The 19,971-nt window shown below is 46.0% G+C and overlaps 1 protein-coding gene across 2 annotated transcripts; it reads left to right on the forward strand.

The window, feature by feature from the left end:
• The first annotated feature begins 57 nt into the window (after positions 1-57).
• On the forward strand, positions 58-19,638 carry DDX24 (DEAD-box helicase 24). 2 transcript variants are annotated; one of them, XM_082682022.1, is made up of 10 exons: positions 58-125; positions 730-827; positions 1,433-2,140; positions 9,276-9,815; positions 10,893-11,046; positions 11,307-11,822; positions 13,830-13,905; positions 15,883-16,071; positions 17,462-17,591; positions 19,093-19,638. In XM_082682022.1, the coding sequence occupies exons 3-10, from the start codon at positions 1,438-1,440 to the stop codon at positions 19,362-19,364; spliced, it is 2,580 nt and encodes an 859-aa protein (XP_082538148.1). In that variant the 5' UTR covers positions 58-125; positions 730-827; positions 1,433-1,437; the 3' UTR covers positions 19,365-19,638. The 2 variants fall into 2 exon arrangements, with proteins under 2 accessions (XP_082538148.1, XP_082538149.1); XM_082682023.1 differs by having other exon boundaries at positions 9,309-9,815.
• Positions 19,639-19,971: the final 333 nt, after the last annotated feature.

Raw genomic sequence — 19,971 nt, forward strand, 5'->3', positions numbered from 1 at the left:
GGCGGGACTTCCTTCCCAATGCGCACGCGTGCGTGGGCGCAAGCCCCTCCCCGGAACTGCGGTGGACGCTGCCGAGGAGGGCTGGTGCAGCAGTGTGTGAGGCGGTTAGTCGGCGTCCCTACACGGTGAGTACCAAGGCCGGAGCCGGAGCGGGGCCGGGGCCGGACCCGGCACCCGAGAGGAGCTGGAGGCGGCCACCCAGCGCGGGTCTCTCCAGGCCGTTGGGTTCTCGGGACCAGAGAGGGCGGCCGCCGGCCTCGTCAAGCGGCCTGGCCGACCCTGCGCCGGGGTCCCCTCGGTTTCTCAGCTTCTTGAGCCGGTTCGTGCCTGACACGAGGCGCCAGCACCGGGCGCCTGGCCGGGCGCCAGGAGGAGGGACCCCTCCTGCTTGCTCTGCGGGTCGCAGTCCGCGTCCTCGCCCCCATGTGCCTCCCTCCTCCCCCCCCGTCGTTGATCCGGGTTGCTTGTGATCGCGGCGTAGCCGATGCTGGGGGTGAACCTTCGTTGCGCTCTGGCTTGCTTTGCCGTCGGGGCGCCATGCTGAGCGGTTCTGGACCTGCGTCATCTTTTTGTCTTCGTGTGACGTTCCAAGGAGACACAGACCCTCATCATCCCCATTTTCCAGACGAGGAACTGAGGCTCACAGTGATTAATACGTGCACCCCAGACCCAGAGCTGGCCAGTGACGGGTTCAGATTTGAACCAAGATTTCCCTTTGTCTTTCCACAGGATCTCGTTTTCTCGGCCTTTCTGAAAAGGGAGAACGTGGCTCGAGTTCCAGTCTGACGACGTGTGCATAGATCACTTGTTTTAAAATCACTTAAAAGGTAATGAAAAAGCTAGTTGGGTTTTAAGCCATTTGGCAAAGGCCAGAGTCGTGGCAAAGGCATCTGCCCTCTTGGGGCAAGGCTTGAGAAGGAAGAAAGCTCTGTGCACTCTTAATAAAGCTGCCCTCCTCACCCACCCTCCAGCGACCCCCCCAAGATACTTACTCAACCTTCAAGATGGCTTGGGTGTGGCAGGCTTCACCCTCCGTGCTTTACATAATGTTATTTATTGCAGAGAACATTTTGGGACTTAGCTAGTAAACCCCTCCCCCCTTTTTAAAATACGAGAACACTGAGGTTCAGAGAGGATTAAGCAGGACCTGCCAAGGGCACACGAGCAGTCAGTGTTGAATCTAGAATCCAAACCAGATCTAGCTCATATGTCTTTGCTACACCTCCTGTGTCCCCTCTGTTGCAGACCAAGCTGCCCACTGTGTGAGTGCATTTCTTTCCTTCTTTGATCTTCTCTAGCTGGCGGCATCACCATTAGAGCCATCTTTGTGTGCAGGGCCTGATACTCTATAGGCTGCTTAGAAAATATTTGTTACCTCAGAGCCCTGTGCTTCTCAGTTGCCAATCTAGTGGAACATTTCTCTCCTTTTCAGCAACCATGAAGTTGAAAGAGAAAAAATCGAGACCAAAGCCATCAAACTATGGCAGAATTCAGAGGAAGGGCATCAAAGTTGTGGGAAAATGGAAGCAGGTGAAGATTGACCCAAATATGTTTGCAGACGGACAGATGGATGACTTGGTGTGCTTTGAGGAACTGACGGATTATCAGTTGGTCTCCTCTGCGGAGAGTTCCTCCAGTCTCTTCTCAAAGGAGGAGCCCAAGAAGAGAAAGGCACAAGCTGTTTCGGAAGGAGAGTCTACCTCCTCAAAGAAAAAGATGAAGTTGAAGAAGAGTAAAGATGTGGAAACTGAAGGAACCAGTGCCCAGAAAGTGTTTGAGGGCAAAGATACTGAGCCAGGGCCCCAGGGAGATGGCACAGTTTGTCCTGATCTAGAGGTAGGGGAGATGGCATCAGAAAGCCCGGCCCAGACGGTTCCAAAAAAGAAGAACAAGAAAGGGAAAAAAACCTCAGAGCCTTCCCAGGGTACTACTCCAAAGGCGCCCAAAAAAGCAAAGACCTGGATGCCTGAAATGCATGATCACAAGGCAGATGTATCAGCTTGGAAGGATCTCTTTGTACCCAAGCCAGTTCTCCGAGCGCTCAGCTTCCTAGGCTTCTCTGCCCCCACACCAGTCCAAGCTCTGACCTTGGCACCTGCCATTCGTGACAAACTGGACATCCTTGGGGCTGCTGAGACAGGTAAGGGCATCCTTACCTGGCGGCCAGGGCAAGATTGCTTCTGGATTGAGCTTGTGGCTGCTAACAGGCTGGTTGGTTGGGAGCATGACCACAAAAGCACTGTTGAGTGAAGGTTTTTAGAAGTCAGCTAGCTCTGGGTTGAAATAGGCCATGTGCTGATTGGTGCCCTAGGCAGGTCACTTTATTTCTCTGAGCCCTGCAGACCCTATTATAAAATGGAGATAGACAACTGCAGTACCTCCTTCTTTTGCTATGTGGGTTAAATATAAATGCCTACTAAATTTCTACATTTACACAATAGTAAACTAGTAACAAAAAAAATAGTAAACTAAAATTTACACAGTACATTGTAAGTGATCTGCGAATGGTAGTTTTTTTCCAGGTCTTGAGCCTTTTCTGAATGGCTCAGAGGTAAAGTAGGGCTAATAAGATCAGCCCTCCGGAGAGGTCGATCTTCATTAGTATAAGGAAGAAGTGTCTCGTTCGCAAGAGTTGTCCAAAGATAAAAAGGGCTGCGTTGGGAGTTGGTGGGTTTATTGGCATTGGAAGGATTTGAGTTTGTGTAACCATTGGGTGGATTTTGTAGGCAGATTGGGGCAGGAAGTGACTATTGCGACTAGGCATTGCTTAAAGCTCCCTCATTCCTTGGGCCACCTGAGACTTTGTGAAGCAATGACAGGTACACTCACCCTGGGGAGATTAAACTACTGATGGGGGAAGGAGCAATACAAGCCTGGAGCTATTAGTCTAACTTGACCAGCAGTAGCCAATAGAAATATATACGTAATGTGAGCCACATATGTAACTTAAAATTTCCTAGGAGCCATATTAAAAAAGGTTTTCAAAAAGTGAAAATTAATTTTAACAATATATTTAACCAATTACATAACATATTTCAGTACGCAATGAACGTAAAATTATTGAGATATTTTACATTCTTATTTTTATACTGTTTTCAGACTCCTATGTGTATTTTCAAGTTGCCGCCCATCTCAGTTTAGAGTAACCACGTTTTAAGTGCTTGACAGCGGTATGTGGCTAGTAGCTACTATATTGTATGGCATAGAATTGTAACCAAAAGTGGGGTCCAGCTGCTCGCCGCTCAAAAGCCAGTAAAGAGGCCAGGTTGGTGAAAGGAAAGCTTGCTTTATTTTGGATGCCGGCAACGGAGGCGGTGGGTGGCGGGGGGGGGGTGCTTCTGTCTGAAGGCCGACCCCCCCACCCCCCCAACCAGTGGGCAAGAGCTTTTATAGATGGAGGGGAGGGGGCCGCAACAGAAACAGCACAGTCGGCTGTTGACAGTCACCTTGAAATTGGTCATTGATGGTCTGACCAGCATCGTCTTCATTGTTTTAAGTACAGTTGATCTTCAGTTCCAGGGTCGGTTTGTTTCCATTTTCTTGAGGCCAGTTCTCGGAATGGCAGCTTATGTCATGGCTACAGTCTGGTCATCATGTAGTTAACTTTTTCCACCTGGTGGGCGTTTTATCTGTAGATACACAGAGAGTATCTACAAGACAGCTCACAGGATATGGCTCAGAATATTATCTATAGCCCTTGAGAAGGAACTGAAGGTCCTTAGCTATGCTTATTGACTAAACTATTATTATTTAGTCTTGTCGGACTGCTTTCCTTTGCTTCTGCATTTTCTCACTTCTCTGATTAAACTTATTCTTTGGCTGAAGTTTTTCCACAGACAAAATGCAGGCAGAGGACATGGGCGGGAAGGACCATAGAGTCCTGCTCCATTTCAGAGCTGGACCATGTAGACCAGCGGTCCCCAACCATTTTGGCACAAGGGACTGGTTTTGTGGAAGACAGGTTTTCCACGGAAGGGGGTAGGTGGTGGTTTCAGGATGATTCAAGTGCATTACACTTATTGTGCACTTTATTTCTACTATTGTTAGTTACATTGTAATATATAATGAAATAATCATACAGTTCACCATAATGTTGACAGGAGGCCGAGCTCAGGGAGTAATTTGAGCGATGGGGAGCGGCTGTAAATACAGATGAAGCTTCGCTAACTGGCCGGGCCGCTCACCTCCTGCTGTGCGGCCTGGTTCCTAAGAGGCCACAGACCGCTACTGGTCCATGGCCTGGGGGTTGGGGACCCCTGATCTAGACACTTTGTGCCTTGGATTTCTGGAAGAGTGGTCAGGAAACTTGAGGTGAGGTCCTGTATAAGAGTCATGAAGATGGAAGAGGGAGGAATCCCCAGGAAAGGGGATGGAGGTAACAGTAATAGCTTAGAACATTTATTTAACATTTAAAATATGTCATGCCCTGTGTTACATGCATGAACTCAGTTTCTGAAAACCACCCTGAGGTAGATTCCTTTATTCCATCTTACTGAAGAGGAAACTCGGCCTCACAGAGGGTAGACAGTGTCCCTAAAACTGCCCCACTGAAAAGTGGTAGTGCTTGAATAGTTCTAGGCTAGGTCTGTGTGCTGTTAAGCATTCTGCTACACTACTTTGGTCGGTGCAGAGAGGCCTGGAAGTCTGTTTCTGGAAGGCAGAGGAGAGACGGGAGCCACTTTGGCTAGAGATTGACATTTGGATTTATACCACAGCTCCTATCAGGCTATTTCTATGGAATGCTGTGAATCCACAGGTCCAAGTCTCAAAGAGTTTTGGGGCTGTGGGCAAACTGCTGCCAATGCAGATAATGAATATCCATCACCCCCAAAAGATGTTTGGGCCCCTTAATAAATCCCTCCTTCCCTAGGCGCCCCTCCTTGTTCATCCCCAGGTAACCTCTGATAGTCTTCCTATCGCTATGAATTAGTTTGCATTTTCCAGAATTTTAAAATGGAGTCATACAATATGTACTTTGGGGAGGGAGAGTGTCTGCTCTAGCTCAGCATACTTTGAGATTCAGCCATGTTATTGCAAATACCAATGGTCCATTTCTTTTTATTGATGAGTAGTATTCCACTGTATGGATATAGTGCAGTTTGTTTATCTTATCTATTGATGGATAGTTCTGTTCTTTTTAGTTTTTGGCATTTACAAGTAAAACTATCATAAATATTGGCGTAAAAGTCTTTGTATGGATATATGCTTTGATTTCTGTTGGGTAAATACCTAGGTGTGGAATGGCTAGGTCTTATGGTAAATGTAACTTTTTAGGAGTTTTCCAAAGTGATTGTACCATTTTACATAATCACCAGGTTATAAGAGTTCAGATTGGTCCATGTCCTTGCCAGTACTTGGTGTGGTCAGTCTTTAATTTGATTTAGACTTTAAAAATTTTAGTGATCTTTCCTTGTGGCTTTCATTGGTATTCCCCTAGTGACTCCTTGAGCAGCGTCTTTTTCCGTGCCTAATTGTATCCATATTATCTTCTTTGGTGGTGTCTGTTTAGTTCTTTTGCCCATGTTTTAATTGGGTTGTGGTTTTCCTATTATTGAATTCATAATATATTCTAGATATACCTCCTTTATCAGATATGTGATGTGCATTTTTTTCTCCCAGTCTGTGGCTTATGTCTTCATTCTCTTTACAGTGTCTTTCGAAGAGCAGGAGTTATTTATTTTGATGAAGTTTAAATGATCATGTTTTCTTTTACAGATGTGCTTACCTAAGAATCCTTTGCCTAACACAAGATCACAAAGATTTTCTCCTGTATTTTCTTCTAAAAGTGTTACTAGTTTTAGGTTCTGTGTTTCAGTCTGATCCTTCCTGTGTTAACTTTTATGGGGAGAAATACAGATCAAAGGTTTTGTTTTGTTTTGCACGTGGCTATGTAATTATTCCAGCACCGTTTGTTGAAAAACTACTTTCTCCACTGAATTGCCTTTGCATCTTTTTTGAAAATCAGTGACCATATAGGTGTGGGTCTATTTCTGGAGTCTTTTCTTTTCCATTGATTTATTTGTCTATCTTTACTGTTTTCCCAGTACCTCATTATGCTGGATACAGTAGCTTTAAAATCAGGTAGTATAAGTCCTCCAATTTTGTTATTTTCAAAAGTTATTTTGGCTGTTCTAGGCCCTTGGCATTTCAAGGTGAATTTTAGAGTCAGTTTTTCAATTTCAACCAAAAAGTCAGCTGGTATTTGGATTGGGATTGCCTTGGTCATAGAGCCAACTGAGGACATGACATCTGGACAATATAGAATCTTCCAGTCCATGAATGTGGTATAGCTCTTCTTTTTTTTTTTTTTTTTTGCGGTACACGGGCCTCTCACTGTTGTAGCCTCTCCGGTTGCGGAGCACAGGCTCCGGACGCGGCTCACGGACCCAGCTGCTCCGCGGCATGTGGGATCTTCGCGGACTGGGGCACGAACCCGTGTCCCCTGCATCGGCAGGCGGACTCTGAACCACTGCGCCACCAGGGAAGCCCTCCATTTTTTTAAGGTCTTCAGTTTTCCTTAGCAGCGCTTTGTAGTTTTCAGTGTCTGCACATGTATTAGATTTATCCTTAAGTATTTCATATTTTTGATGCTTTTGTAAATGGTAATTTAAGATTTCCTATTTCTGATGCTAATAAATAGAAATCTGCATATTTGTATGTTGATCTTGTATCCTGCAACTTGGTACCATCAACTGGTTTCTTGAAGATTACATAGGATTTTCTTCAAAGATGATTATTCATCCAGTCTGGATGCCTTTTGTTTACTTTTGTCTTATTTATTGCACTGGCTAAAACTCCAGTACAATTGGAATTGAAGTGGTATAGTGGACATCATTGCCTCGTTCCTGATCTTTGGGGAAAGATATTCAGTGTTTCATCATTAAGTGTGATGTTAGCAGTAGGTTTTTTCCTATTTGTCCTCTATCAGGTTGAGAAAATTCTCTTCTGTTTCTAGTTTGCAGAAAGATTTGTATCAGGAATGGTTACTGTATTTTTTTAAACGCCTTTTCTGCATATATCGAGATACATGTTTTTTCCATTTTCAGTTTGTTGATAATGGTGATAAACTGAACTTAGTCGCAGTGTATTATTTGTACATTGTTGGATTTGATTTGCTAAAATTTTGTTGATGGTTTTTGAATTTCTGTTAATGGGATATTGGTTTGTAGTTTTGTCTTGTAATGTCTTTGACTGGTTTTGGAATCAGAGTAATGCAGGCCTCAGAGTGAGTTGAAGTATTCCCTTCAATTTTCTGAAAGAGTGTGTATAGAATTGGCATTTTTCTTCCTTAAGTATTTGGTAGAATTCATCTGTGCTTGCCCTTTTCTGTATAGGATGGTTTTAAATTATGAACTTAATTACTTTACCATATTAGAAATATTTTTATTTTTTCTTGAGTGATAGTTTTCTACTTGCAGTTCAGTTAGTTTTTGTTTTGTGAATGTTGAAACCCTGTTATTAGATGCATAAATGTTTAGGACTATTGTATCCTCTAAATGAGTTCACTTTTTTCATTAAGAAATGGCCCTCTTTTTCCCTGAAGTATTCTGTGTTCTAAAATCTCCTTTGTCAGGTTATTAATGTAGCTTTTCCAGCTTTATTTTGACTAATGTTAGCATGGTGTGTCTTTTTCCATACTTTTTGTACTTTTGTCCTATTTATATCTTTATATTCAAAGTGAGTTTTTTATAGGCAGCATATAATTGGGTCTTGCTGTTTAATCCAACTATCTTGTCTTTTAATTGTGTTAAGGTCGTTTACATTTCATGTGATTATTGATAATGGTTGGGTTTTAATCTGTTTTGCTATTTGTTTTCTGTTTCTCCCAGCTATTCTTTATTCCTTTGTTCCTCTTCTACCTTCTTTTGGATTGAATATTTGTGATACCATTTTATCTTTTTTATAGTCTTGTTAGCTCTAACTCTTTGTCATGTCCTTTTGGAGGTTGCTTTGGGCTCGCAGATGATGTCTTCAGTATATTACACTCTACCTTCAAATGATAATATACTGCTTTATATATACTGCAAGAACGTTACAAGAGGATATTTGCATTTTTTCTTTGCTTTGTGCTTTTTGTTTTATACTTTATATGTGTTAGAAATCCCCAAACACATTTTCATTATTTTTCCTTTAAATAGTTATTTTTTAAAGAAGTTTTAATAAGAAAACGACTTTTTATATTTATCCATGTGACCGTTTCTGGTACTCTTCATTCCTTCGTGTTGATCCAGATTTTCAGCCAATATCATCTTTTCTTCTACACGAAAGACTTCCTTTAATATTTCTTGTATACCAGGTCTGCTGATGATAAATTCTTTCAGCTTTTGTATACCTACAAAAGTCTTTATTTTGCATTTTGTTTTGAAAGAGATTTTTGCTAAGTGTAGAGTTGTAGTTTGTCAGATTTTTTTCCCCAGGTCTTCAGATAAAGATGTCATTGCACTATTTTATAGCATTTGTTGTTTCTGATGAAAAGTGCTGTTTTTCTTCTCTGAAGTTTTATGAGTTTGTTTTTGCTTTCTTTCTTTTTTTTTTTTTTGTTATAGTTCTTGCTTATAGTACCTCGTTCCTGAGAGATGCTCATTTTCCTCTGAAAATTATCTGTGAGAGTTCTTTGAGGTCTGTGATAAAAGTTTCTTTATACAGAGATCACTTATTTGCTTCTGCTTGGGGCATTTTAATTTTGGAACCACTTTAAATTCTCAGCTTGAAGTGGTTTGTTTTGTTTGTTTGTTTTTGTCCACACAGATGGTGTGAATACTTGGGCTCCATATACATTCAAAGGCTAGTTTGAAAATGTTCAAGCATAGACAAAAGTTTTAAAATTTTCTCGAAAACTACGAAAATTTTCTTTTACTCCCTCCTTCCCCACCAGAGAAAGGTTTTGGGAAAGTATTATACAGATTTCCATTCCTTACCCTTCAATTTTGTGTTCCTGTACAACAGCAACACACACACACGCACGCACGCACGCACAAAACTTGCCCATCTCTTTAGGGTTTCATTGTTTGGACATTTGTCTGTAGTTTACTGGTGACCTCAGCCCGCAATGCCAGTCTGTCAGACTTTTCCTCAGACTCCTAATTACAGGTGCCCTCTGGTTGCAGTGCTGTAGGGGTACCATACCTGTGTAGGGTAGAAGGAGCTTTGGATTGGTCAGGGTGGCACTTGGCTATTTCAGGGTCCCTTATTCGGTGTAAAGGATAGAATCAGGCAAAAGTATGTACATCTGTTGATTCACACTGTTTTTGTTTGTTTTTTGTTTTGCTTCTAAGGAAGTGGGAAAACTCTTGCCTTTGCCATTCCAGTGATTCATGCAGTGCTGCAGTGGCAGGTGAGGAAGAAGCCTATCCCAGCTCTAAGTAACACAGGAGCACCGCCTGGGGAGACCAGTAATGAGGCTGGAGTTGAGATGGGATCACCAGGCAGGGCTGGAACTGAGTCTGGAGCTCTGCCTGTTGAGATTGGAATTGAGGGTGAAGCACTGCCCAGTGAGGCTGGAGCGAAGGCTAGAGCACCACCCGGCCAGGCAAGAGCCAAGATTGGAGCCACAGTCTCAAACCAGGTGCTGCCCTCCTGTGATGATGATGATGCCGGTGAAGGACCTTCTTCCCTGATCAGGGAGACGCCCATTCCCAAACAGGATGAAAACAAGGAGGAGAAGCTTGATGAAGAGCAGACTAGAAAGTTAAAACAAGAATTGGGTGGCAGAATTGCACATCCAAGGCGTCCTCTGCTTGGACTGGTTCTGACTCCCACTCGAGAGCTAGCCGTTCAAGTCAAACAACACATTGATGCTGTGGCCAAGTTTACAAGTGAGGTTTAATTCCGTTTAATAAATGTTGCCTGAAAGGATTCCAGTAGCTGGGGTGGCAGAGGTGAATCAGCTGTGCCCGCCCTCTAGAGGGAACCTTTCTCTTCTGCCAGAGAATTAAGCCCGACAGAAAACTGTTTGAGTGACACATTCTTTATTCTCCCAAGGATAACACATAGCGAATGCTATTCTAGCTGCGTAGCAAATTAGTTAACTTATTGGATACAGTAGATACTTGGGGCAGCGTTTGGCAAACCACTGTTTGGGTTTTTGTGGGTTTTTTTTTTTTAAAATAAAGTGCTGCCACACCCACTTACTTACATACGTCTATGGTCACTTTTGCATCACCAGTGCAGAGTGGAATAGAGGTAGTAATTGTACAGAGACCATTTAGCCCACAGAGCCAGAAATGTTTACTGTTGGAAAAGTTTGCTGACTCTTGCCTTCGGGCATTAGAACTTAACTTTTTCAGGGAATTCTTTGGGAAAGGCTGCAGAGTCGGGGTTTCAATTTTATAGTAAAAGGAGCAGTTACTTGTCAAGCTCTGACTGTATCTTACAAGGCACTTTACTAAGCACTTTGCTTGCCTGACCCTTTGTGTTCCTTCCATACTGGCTACCTTGCAAAGTCCTCCACTAGAGAGGAGAAGAGAACACTAACCATCAGAGGAGATTCAGTTTAATTTTAATTGAGGGGCATGGGCAGGAACTCCTAGGGGAGGTGTGTCACAGCTACAAGTTACATCTTTCCCAGCACTGTGGTGCACCACTGCTCATTTTTTCCAGAGCTTTGGATGTCACCATGCCTGGGTTCAAATCCAGCCCTACTGGTGTGGTTGGAGGGGAAAGAGTAGAAAAAAATGAGGTTGGGGAAATAGTCAGGGCCTAGATCATAGAAGACCTGGTAAGCCCTCTAGCAATGGCATCAACAGGGCAGGCGAGCTCTTAGCACTCCCCTGGAGAGGGGAGCTGTGCTGGTGACTCGCAGCCTTTACTAATCTGGGGGCACCGGTGTCAGCGTTGGAAGAAATAAGCAATCAGTCTGAATAACAGTGTCTCTTATGTTTTGTGTACCACAGGCATTAAAACTGCTATTTTGGTTGGTGGAATGTCCACACAGAAACAGCAGAGGATGCTGAACCGTCAGCCTGAGATTGTGATTGCCACTCCAGGCCGGCTGTGGGAGCTAGTTAAAGAAAAGCACCCTCATTTGAGCAACCTTCGGCAGCTCAGGTGAGAAACAGTGCCTCCCCTTTCCCGCAGCCCCCGTTCTGAAGTGGACCTGAGGTGACATGGCACAGTGTGCAATGCCTTCTCCCTGTTACAAAGTGCCCTGGTGTGGCACTAGCCAGACTTGGGCCTTTAGAAAGCTGAGCATGTGTGAGGGGGGTTAGCTGAGGGCCCTGGGGGTGGTGGGGCGGTAGAGTATATGCCGTGGGGGACTCCTCTTACCTGCTGCTGACCAGGTGATGTGGGTCTGTCTGGATCTGTAGGTGCCTGGTGGTCGATGAGGCTGACCGCATGGTTGAGAAAGGCCACTTTGCTGAGCTCTCCCAGCTGCTAGAGATGCTCAGTGATGCCCAGTACAACCCGAAGAGACAGACGCTTGTTTTCTCGGCCACGCTGACCCTGGTACATCAAGCTCCTGCTCGAGTCCTTCACAAGAAGCATGCCAAGAAAATCGACAGGTCTGCCAAACTTGACCTCCTCATGCAGAAGATTGGCATGCGGGGCAAGCCCAAGGTCATCGACCTTACAAGAAAGGAGGCCACGGCAGAGACACTGACAGAGACCAAGATCCACTGTGAGACTGATGAGAAAGACTTATATCTGTACTACTTCCTGATGCAGTATCCAGGCCGCACCTTAGTGTTTGCCAACAGTATCTCCTGCATCAAACGCCTCTCTGGGCTCCTCAAAGTCCTGGATGTCATGCCGCTGACCCTACATGCCTGCATGCACCAGAAGCAGAGGCTCAGAAACCTGGAGCAGTTTGCCCGTCTGGAGGAGTAAGTCAGGCCTGTCCACAGATTAGCCATTGGGTCTATGTCGCCAGGATGGTGGGAAGCTACCTTCTCTCATGGGAGCCTTATTGTAGAAGGTAGCCTTTTTTTTTTTTTTTGCACAGCGTGAGGCAGGCTCACTCTCATCTAGTACATTTGGTTGCTGGTAATACCCAACAGAAACTTCTTTAATAATGAGTAATGGTGACAATAATACCTATTATTATTGAACACTTAACAATAGATTAAGTATTGTGCTTGCATTTTAGATACATTATTACATTCATTCACTTCTAACATCCTCGAGAAGAATAGAATCATGGTTAAGAGCACAGACTGGAAGCGGACTGCTTGAGATCACATCCTGGCTGTGTCACTTCTAGCTGGTCAGATTACTTCTTCGTGTTTCAGTTTTCTCATAATCAGTATAATAATAAAAGTTATGGCAGAGGGTTGCTCTGAGGAGTAAGTGAATTTATGCATTTGAAGTGTTCAGAACAGTGCTTGGCACATGGTATGAGCTTGCTAAATGTTAGCTTTAATACTTAACCACTTGTCATTATTCTTATTTTATAGATAAAAAAAGTAAGGTCTAGAAAAGCACATAAGCTTGCCCAAGGTTTCTCAGCTTGGAAGTGGTAGAGCTGGGCCTCAGACCAGCCTGTCAGACTGTGGAGCTCATGCTGTCATGTCCATCTGCTTTTGGGCCAGACTGATGGTCAGGCAGGCAGCGCGGTGCAGACTGTCAAAATGAGGGCCTGGGAAGCTGGACATTAAACTGGTTTCTGCCCACATTGTTTTGTCAGGTTACCGGTTACAGATTAGTTTCAAGAACAAGTGGTTCACTTCCCTCTAAATGTTAGTAAGTAGAGTTAGTGGTTCATTGGATCAGGAGTTGGCAAACTATAGCCCATGGGCCAGATCTGGCTTGTTACCTGTTTTTATTGGTAAAGTTTTATCAGAACACAGCGAGGCCTATTTATGTATCGTCTATAGCTGTTCTTGTGCTATAATGGCAGAGTTGAGTAGTTTCAACAGACATCACCCGTGAAGCCAAAAATAGTTTACTCTCTGGCCCTTTACAGAAGAAATTTGCTCACCTTGACTTAGAATGGTGGTTTAATATTTTACAAACTTTAGTTTGCATCATATTCCGCAGCCCTATCTCAGAGATGCAGGAAGTGGGGACCCTGAAGGGCCTAAAATCTTTAGTTTTTAAGACATACCTCAGGTGCTTTTGACTCCCCTCAAACTACACATACATTAAGAAACATCACCCAGTACATATTATTAAATGCTTGCGGTGAACCTGGCACTGTTCTAGGGGCTGGTAATAGAATAGTGAGTAGTGCAAAGTCCCTGCTCTCGTGGAGTTTACATCCCAGGGGACAGAGGTAATAAACTGAAAAGTAAGTATACAGTTTGTCAAGTGGTGCTAAGTGCTAAGAAGTAAAGTTGTATAGGGAGTTGTGCAGACTGTGGGTGTGTGGTCTGGGAGGCTTTTCTCATAAGGTGAGATTTGAGCAGAGAGTGGAAGAAAGTAAGGAAATGTGAATATCTGAGGAAGACCTTTATGGCCTAAGGTGCACTAAGTGCACAGGCTGGGAGGTAAGAGCAGGTTTGGCATGTTTGAGGAAGAGCGAGGAGAGCAAGGACGCCTGTGTGACTGGAGGGAATTAAGTGGGAGGGTGATAGGAGATGAGGTCACCGACCTAGAGTATGGCCCCATTTAATGCACTTGAGGTAGTCTTTATTATTGCGGAGTGTGGCTTGTCGATTGCGGCCAGTGAAACCCAGGTTTGGATCCTGGCTCCGCTACTGAATAGCCATATATATACCTTGGGAAGTTAATCTCTGAGCCTCAGCTTCTTTGTCTGTCTAAGGGAGATGTGTAATAGTATCGTCTCGTAGAGTGTCCGTAAGCAGTCGTGTTTAGAGTACTCAGTTGGTGGTAAGAATTTGACTAATGACAGCCGTTAGTCGTTATTAATGAGCTTTCTCTCTCCGCCACAGTTGTGTTCTCCTGGCGACAGATGTGGCAGCTCGGGGCCTGGATATTCCTAAAGTCCAGCATGTCATCCATTACCAGGTAGGGACATTAGGGAATTTGTAGGCATCTCCCAACATTGAGTGGGGAATTTTTAAAGCAAGGGTTGAGGGAGGGAGGAGGAATTGTTGGTCCCAAGGCCTCATGCAACAGAGAATACCACGAGCGTCTGGTGACCAACTGGCTGCTGCCACTTTTAGAACACTGTGGTGAGAGTTATCCTCCAAAACCTCTCGACACTGTCTGATGTCAAATATCAGATAGCCCCTTTCTTTTTGACTTGGGCAGGCTACTTAATATGGGCAGGTTAGAGTCTTAGTTTCTTCCATGAAATGGACATAATAAGTTCAGCATGTAAAATGATTACCCTGCTTGTAGAGAATAGAAGAGTGTGGTAACTAAGTCCTGCCTGGGCTTAAATCCCAGCTGTGCAACCTTGAGCAAGTTACTTAGTCTCTTTGTGCCTCAGTTTCTTCATTTGTTAAACGGCGGTTATTACAGTATCGACTCCTCAAGTTCTTATTAAGGTGAAGTTATGCGTGAGGAGTTTCGAAAGCCAGGTGGCACTTCCTGAACGTTAGACGCTGTTGATACTGACATGAGGATCAGCGCGTGTGCCTGGTAAAGGTTAGCCTAGAGCAGCCGTCAGGCGTGCGGGCTGCAGAGCCGCGCTTCCAGCGCTCGAGTGCTTCTCGGCTGCTGCCTAGCGGGTTAGCTCTCGGCATGTTACTCCGTATCTCTGCTTTCAATGTCATCGTTTGTAAATTGGGAGTAATAATGCTACCTGCGCCATAGGGTTATCACAATTAAATGAGCTAACAAAATACCGTTCTAGCCCCTAAGAAGTATCACATCCACCAGAGGACGTGAGGTGACCTTGCCCAGAATTTAAGGCAGAAGATATTAGAAAGCTGCAGAATAAAATCGGAGAGAGAGATAACTGCTAGTTTGGGAGGTTAGGAGGTTGGAAAGTGCTTTCTAAAAGATGCTTGGCATTTACGGATGGAGAGGATTTGGGCATGTAGAGGTAGAGAAGGAAGGAGAAGGAGAAAACGTGGAAGGGGGCAGCTGACAGGGAGTGAGAAGAAGAGGATGTTATGTGTGTATGTATGTTAGAAGAGGAAAGTGAAGAAGGCATCACTTCCCACACCATTACGAACCACTGATAATCGTGCTTGGAGCACTGCATTGGAAAAGATACTGAGCCTTGTCGGGGCTCAGTGGAGGAGACTGCTCTTGGTTAGTGGTGTGTGCCGTGGGTGTGGGAAGGGAGGGGTTGTCGGCTGCCGTGCCACATTATCTGTGGATAATGTATCCAGATTTTATTGGAGTAGAGGCAGTAGAGCCCAGGCGTTAGCATGGTCTTTGGAGCTGGACTGCTTCATTTCGAATCCTGGCTCCACCATTTAGTTGGGTAACTTAGGGGAAATTGCTTAACATCTGTGTGTTTCAGTTTCCCGGTCTATAACATGGATAATCCTGAAAGCATCTATTTCACGTTATTGTTGTTGAGGGATAAATGGGGTAGTAATACATGCAGAGTGCTTAGAATTGCCTGGCACATTGTAATTATTTAATAAATGTTGCTTATGATTACCATCATCAACCATCCATGCAGAGTTAATGAAGAACCATTAGAGTTTCTTTAGGTAGAGGGGTTATGATGGTCAGAGCTTTGACTCAGGAAGATGACACTGGCAGCTTTGGGTTGGGTCAGGGGGGCAGTGGCAGGACTGGAGACCAAATAAGAAGTGACTGCCATTGTCCAGTTGAATGGTCATGACGACCTGAACCAGGGCAGGGGGCACGGGAGGGCAGAGCCTGCACAGTGAATGGGCTAAACCTGGGACAGTTTGGATGTGAGACTTAGGGACAAGGGCTGGATCTGCCCACAGTGCTGGAGAGGTTTCTAGCTGCCTGGCTGAGAGGGGGGAGGGTCCAGCCTTGGGTTGTTGGCCTTGAGGGGAAGAGCAGTGCTTGGTGACAGCCACGATGACCTCCCAGTTCCTCCTTTGGCAGGTCCCTCGTACCTCGGAGATTTATGTCCACCGAAGCGGTCGAACTGCTCGTGCCACCAGTGAAGGCCTCAGCCTGATGCTGGTTGGGCCTGAGGACGTGATCAACTTTAAGAAGATCTACAGAACCCTTAAGAAAGATGAGGACATCCCGCTGTTCCCTGTGCAGACAAAGTACATGGATGCAGTCAAGGTAAAAAGAAAAGTTCGAAGCCTAGTGCTAATGAGGGGAGGGATTCGGCTGCTCCCTCACTTTGCTGTGAGATTCTTGCAGTACCACCCTTGGAAACTAGTTAGTAGTTCTGCCAATAGCTAAGCAGGGAGATTTGTAAAAAAAAAAGAAATGGGTGGGGGGCACTGTGTCTGGCAGAAGGGGGGATAGGGCGAGTGGCCAGAGTGGGAGGAGTTTTCTTCATGAACCCTTCCTTCCCTCCGCCCCTGAAACCTCCACCACCACCACCACCCCCCCCCCCCCGCCCCCATGGACAAGGGCAGTGAGCATGGCTGTCTGGACATGCCTTTGGATGGAGGGTTATAGGGAAGTGAGGTCAGTGTGTCGTGCTGAGGCAGAAACTAAAGTTTTGTCAATCCCTGAAGCAGATGCCTGTAATTCCTACCTTCGGGGGTTTATTTTTAACTCAATAAACATTCCCTGAGTGGGTGCTGCTTATTATGGGCTGCAGCGTGTCAGGCACCAAAACAGGGTGGGTTCTCTTCCATAGAAATCCACTGGCTCGTGAGGCAGGTTGAGTCTGGCTGAAGTTCAGGTACAAATGGAGCACTGTGGACTGGTGGGTATATGGTAACATTGGTAGGAGATTTAGTTTCCTCCAAGCCTCCTGCAGGCAGAGATGTGAAGGGGTGAAGAAGGGATGGACTTCCAGGAATTGGGGGAGCAAAAAGCAAGGAATGGTTCAAGCTCTGCTGGCTCCTCTGGCTCGAAAGGACTGTTAGCTGTGCAGGGAAATAGGGCGGGAGGTGAGATGGAGCGGTGGGGAAAGCAGAGGGGATTAGGAGCCACCCTGGCTTCCCGTGGCTCTTTTCCCTATATCACAAGATCCTTCCCATTTTCCTGCTGTATCCTGTCGCTGCGGTCTGAACCCAGAACCCAGGAGAAGGAGAACGGAAATGTTTTTGGCAGAGGACAGTGTGGAAGAGGGGATGGAAGTTCTGTGACAGTTCTGTGTTGTCCCTGTGAGTGAGAGCGGGGCCCTAACTGAGGGCTCTCGGGGTGTCTCCAGGTCTCAGCTCAGCTATGGAAGCCAGCTGCGGTGTCTGCGGAAACAGTTCCCTTTGGCATGTGTAGCTCGGGAGTCTGACGGAGGTGGGCTGCCAAGAAGAGGGGCTGTTCGAGCAGGTTTGGAAAGACAGCTCTTGTGGTTCGTGTGAACACGCTCACAAGGAGCAGTTGCCCTCTGTGCTTTCATCAGGAACCAAAGCAGATGCATTGTGATGGGAGCTGAGGTGCATCTCACTGAACACTGATCTCAAGAGCTTGTTTAAAAACACAACTTAAATGAGACTTTTCTTCCCAGAACCCTGAATCCTCTGTCAGATGAATACTTTCTGTTCCTTTCCTCTAGGAACGAATCCGTTTAGCTCGACAGATTGAAAAAGCTGAGTATCGCAACTTCCAGGCTTGTCTGCACAATTCTTGGATTGAGCAGGCGGCGGCTGCCCTTGAGATTGAGCTGGAAGAAGAAATGTATAAGGGTAAGGGGCGAGACGGACTTGAGGAAGGGTTCATTCAGCTTGTATCTTTCGTTTTTCCCTTCAGCTTCTGTCTGTTGGAACCTCCCCACCACCATGGGTCCTATCAAAATCGGCAGGGCGCCTTTTCCTTCTTCGTGACAGGCCCTAATCTCAGATGAGCCTAAAGCCCTCAGCCTTGGTCTGCTTCTGTCATCGTTTGTCCGGAGCCTATAGTTCCACCCCTCGTGTGGAGAGGCAGTGGAGTACAGTGATGTCAGGGCAGGCTCTGTGGCCAGGCTGCATGTGATTGACTGCTGCCTCATCCCTAACTAGCTGTGTGACCGGGTCAAGTTATTTAACCTCTCTGTCGTACCTAGGCTGTCCTCATTTATAAAACGCAGGTCATAAAGTACCTACCTACCTCATGGGGTTGCAAAGATGGCTTGAGTTAATGAGTATAAAGTGCTTATAACCGTGCCTGGCAAATAGAAAGTGTTGGGTACATTTTAAGTTATTTATTGTCACCTGTCTTCCAAGCTGACAAAGCACTTCTGTCATCATCTCATTTGATCTTCTCCAGCCTCATGATGTAAACAGAGCAGGAATTGTTATTACATTTGGGAACTAGAGGCTCACAGAAGCGATTTGTGCAGGGAAGCAGCTCCAGCACCGGGTGTTGACTGAGCCCCTGCTCCGAACCTAGGCCAGAGACTAAGGATTCAGGGATGAATCTGTGTGGTCCTTGCTCTGGGAAAGCTCCTGACTCTAAGAAGTGGTAGAACCACATCTAGAACTAACACCAGAATTAGGTCCAGTGCCCTTTCCACCCCACAAGTGGGCAGCTCAGCTGAGGTGTTGGCATCTCGGTGCCAAAGCCAACAAATTCAGAGGCAGGCTTAACTGCTCTCTGCTCAGCATGGAAGCCAGGAACCAAATCACTAGGCTCGATGACAGTCAGTGGTCCTCCTGGTAGCTCAGGCTTGGGGCTAGGGCTGTGATGTGAGGCCCTGGCTTCCCTTCCTGAGGCCAGGCTGGCGTGGAGCCCTCTGGCCATGTCCGCCTCTGCAGGTGCAGTTACAGCGCTGGCGGGGAGATGCAGGGGAGCTGGGCTGCATAGGTGGCTTTCACTGTCTCCTGAGGGGTTTGTAGCCGTCCAGTCACCAAATTCCAGGCAACCAGTGGGTGGGTCATAGGAAGAAAAGTGATCTTCAGGTCAGGAGACTGGGGGAGTAATCTCAATTTGGCGGCTAGCTCTGTGACCTTCGGCAAGTGACCTGGATTTCCTCAACTGTAAAATAAAGGTAATTCCTGTCTTAGAGGGGTTTTTGGAGGAGTAAAGGACAGAGTGGCCCTGAGTGGTTCTCCTAAACTGTGTTGGAAGTTAGCCAACACTAGTTTCTGCAGAGAGCTTTCCTCCCCAAGAGTCCCAGAACATTTCTTATCACAAGTGTTATCCATCAGGGGACACAGAATGCTCCTACAGGTCATAGTAAACATGATCTATTTTGAATTGTGTTTCAAGGAGGAAAAGTTGACCAGCAAGAAGAGCGTCGGCGACAAAAGCAGACGAAAGTCCTGAAGAAGGAGCTGCGCCATTTACTCTCCCAACCGTTGTTTAAGGATGACCTGAAAACCAGGTATCCCACTCAGTCTGGCAAGCTGCCCGAGCTCGTGTCCGCCCCAAGAAACGGCGAGTCCGCGCTGAGCTGCCTCTCCAAACAGAAGAAGAAGAAGAAGAAGCAGCCGAAAGAGCAGCAGCAGGAACAGCCACGGCCAAGCACAAGTGCAGGCTAACTGCCCCCCAGGTCAGGGTCTGCTGGTGACCGCACGTTGTGTCTGTGTCCTCTGGTTGTACGGAAAACCTTCGCACCTTTGACTTCACGCCACTGTCAGCCCCAGTTACAAAAATCTCTCTCTTGCACACACCACCTCCGGTAGCAGGAGAGACCTCATGCAGATCTGTGTTGTTTCACAGTACGAATTCTGTGTATAGCATCTTATATATTTCTGCGTTCCAGTGTTTACAGGCTCCTTGTATGGTTAACTAGATTTCCTCAATTAAAAACAGTGGTCAGAACCAGCGCATTTTCTTGAGTTTTTAGCCAGGATATGGGGACACAGTCATAGTCCTCTGGCTGCAGGATGCATGCGGGGTGTGTCTCACTCCGCTGCACGGTGTGGATAGAGCGAGAGGCTGGTGAGCTTCGCAGATCACTGTAAAGTCATTTCTGCCTGGGTCCGCAACGTGTGTTCCCGTTTTTCTCCACAGAAGAATCCTAACAGCTCCTTAGCTCTACCTCACAGCTGCTGTCTTGTCTTAGCCTCGCTGGGAGGTGGGCAGGGAAGAGATTGCCGGCTTCCAAGAGAACACAGCTTCCGTGACATCACAGAGCCACGTGTG

This window comes from Grampus griseus, assembly GCF_964374135.1.
Source record: "Grampus griseus genome assembly, chromosome: 2".
Classification (NCBI taxonomy): domain Eukaryota; kingdom Metazoa; phylum Chordata; class Mammalia; order Artiodactyla; family Delphinidae; genus Grampus; species Grampus griseus.